At 55.6% G+C, this 1,682-nt stretch overlaps 1 protein-coding gene across 1 annotated transcript; it reads left to right on the top strand.

Moving 5' to 3' along the window:
- Positions 1-304: 304 nt before the first annotated feature.
- On the top strand, positions 305-1,332 carry EMH_0088700 (uncharacterized protein; the record flags this gene model as incomplete). The annotated part of the gene is made up of 3 exons (XM_038022951.1): positions 305-470; positions 804-1,011; positions 1,161-1,332. 3 exons carry the CDS (start codon positions 305-307, stop codon positions 1,330-1,332), a joined length of 546 nt encoding a protein of 181 aa, XP_037878805.1.
- Positions 1,333-1,682: the final 350 nt, after the last annotated feature.

Here is a 1,682-nt window from a genome sequence, read left to right as displayed (position 1 = left end):
GCGCCACACGCAGCCAGAACTGCTGCTGATTATGGCGCTCTCCACAGTTTGTAGTGTTTCGGGCGCGTCTCGCCGCAGGTCCCCATGGAAGGCGAACCTGCATGAGCAGCCCTGCAATGCCTCCTTCTCAGATGCGCCATGCAGTAGAAGCGTTGCTGCTGCGACTGCAGCACGGGGTGCGGCATCTGCTGCTGATGCAGATTCCTCGTCAACGCCGAGTCCTCGAACAGAAGCAGCAGCCACTAGTAGGGGACCTGCATTGATTTCCCGTCATTCTTACGGCTTTGATAAGCCGCCCAGGCCGATGGCTTGGGGCTGCAAGCGCCGCCTGCTACTCTATTGTTGCTTCTTAATTGGCCTTCTCCACAGCTTTTCGCCTGGCTACGCAGAACAGCGAGGCCCCATATCTCTCTCTACTGTCAAAGAAGGCTCAAATGGCAGCGAAGAAAACCTCCGGCCAGTATTTGAAGGTGAGGCATGCTCCAACCAACCCCCTACTGTTTCCTAGGGTTGGCTCTTCGCAGGGCCGGGGGGTGGCGCTTACTGCTATAGATGCTGCTCAGGGCCCGTATAAGCTGCAGAGTTCGACTCGCTCCCTTTGCCTAGGCGTTATGCGATGTTTGGGCAGCAGAAGAGGCCTCCTGTTTTTAGGGGTTTTGTCCGTTCAGTGTCAGGCGCAGCGCATTCACCTCAGTAAAGATAGCGATACAATAGGACTCATTTCGACGGTACAATAGAAAATATAGAAAATGGGGTTCTTGTTAGTGATGAACTAGTTGAGGATGGCCTTTGAGTGTCTGCAGAGGGTGGGGACGGTGTTTTTTCTCTCCTGGAAATAATAGAGGAACGGAAGAAGGCCTGGGCGCTGACGAAGGCAAAGGGGGAAGGAAAGCCCCAGATTATACACTGCGGCAGTGCGGTGTATGGACATGTCACTGCAGACGAAACCGTCACTGTCAACCCAGAAGAGGCACCTAACTGCCGCAGTCTGTGCCGCGCCCTCTTGCACAAGTCCGTATGCACCGCAGACCACAGTCTCAGCCTNCTAACTGCCGCAGTCTGTGCCGCGCCCTCTTGCACAAGTCCGTATGCACCGCAGACCACAGTCTCAGCCTCACCTTCTGCGTGCGCACCTCAGTTCTTCTCTCTTCCGCGTGCAGAGTGTTTAATGCGTTTCTCAATTCCTCTCCATCCCCTCTTATCACCAAATACATACCTGTCTGCTTCTGCCTCCAACTGTCCCTCTATATCGTCATGTGTCCTACTGGCACTCTGCTTCCCGATTGGCTTCTCCGCCTTCAGTTGCTTGTACCTGGGCTTGTTGTGCACTAAGCAGCAGACGTAGGCATGCGCCTAGTGAATTTCTATTGTAGTTGCACTCCAGCCGGCAGTGTGGGGGCGTCGCTGTGTATGATTCTTGCTGCCTGGGAACGTCACTGCTGCTGCTGCTGTTGTTGGTGTTGCTGTTTGCCGTTGCAGACACGAAGGCACCTGCGAGGGGGAATCGGACCCGTACACTTGTCTTCTGGAGCATCGCTCTGAGCGGTGGTTCCCTCAGGTGTATAGGGAGCACTGCATCTTCACCCGGCCTTCGCTGCAGCAGCCGGACTTTGAGCGCAGCAGCTGTAGCGAAAACTGCCTGCGTCGCGGGATGTTTGCGTGGCTCAGCCTTCTCCATCGCG

This window comes from Eimeria mitis, genomic scaffold, assembly GCF_000499745.2.
Source record: "Eimeria mitis Houghton genomic scaffold, Emh_scaff6703, whole genome shotgun sequence".
Taxonomy (NCBI): Eukaryota; Apicomplexa; class Conoidasida; order Eucoccidiorida; family Eimeriidae; genus Eimeria; species Eimeria mitis.
Note: the sequence above shows the minus strand (reverse complement) of the source record. Positions and strands in the feature narration are given on the sequence as shown.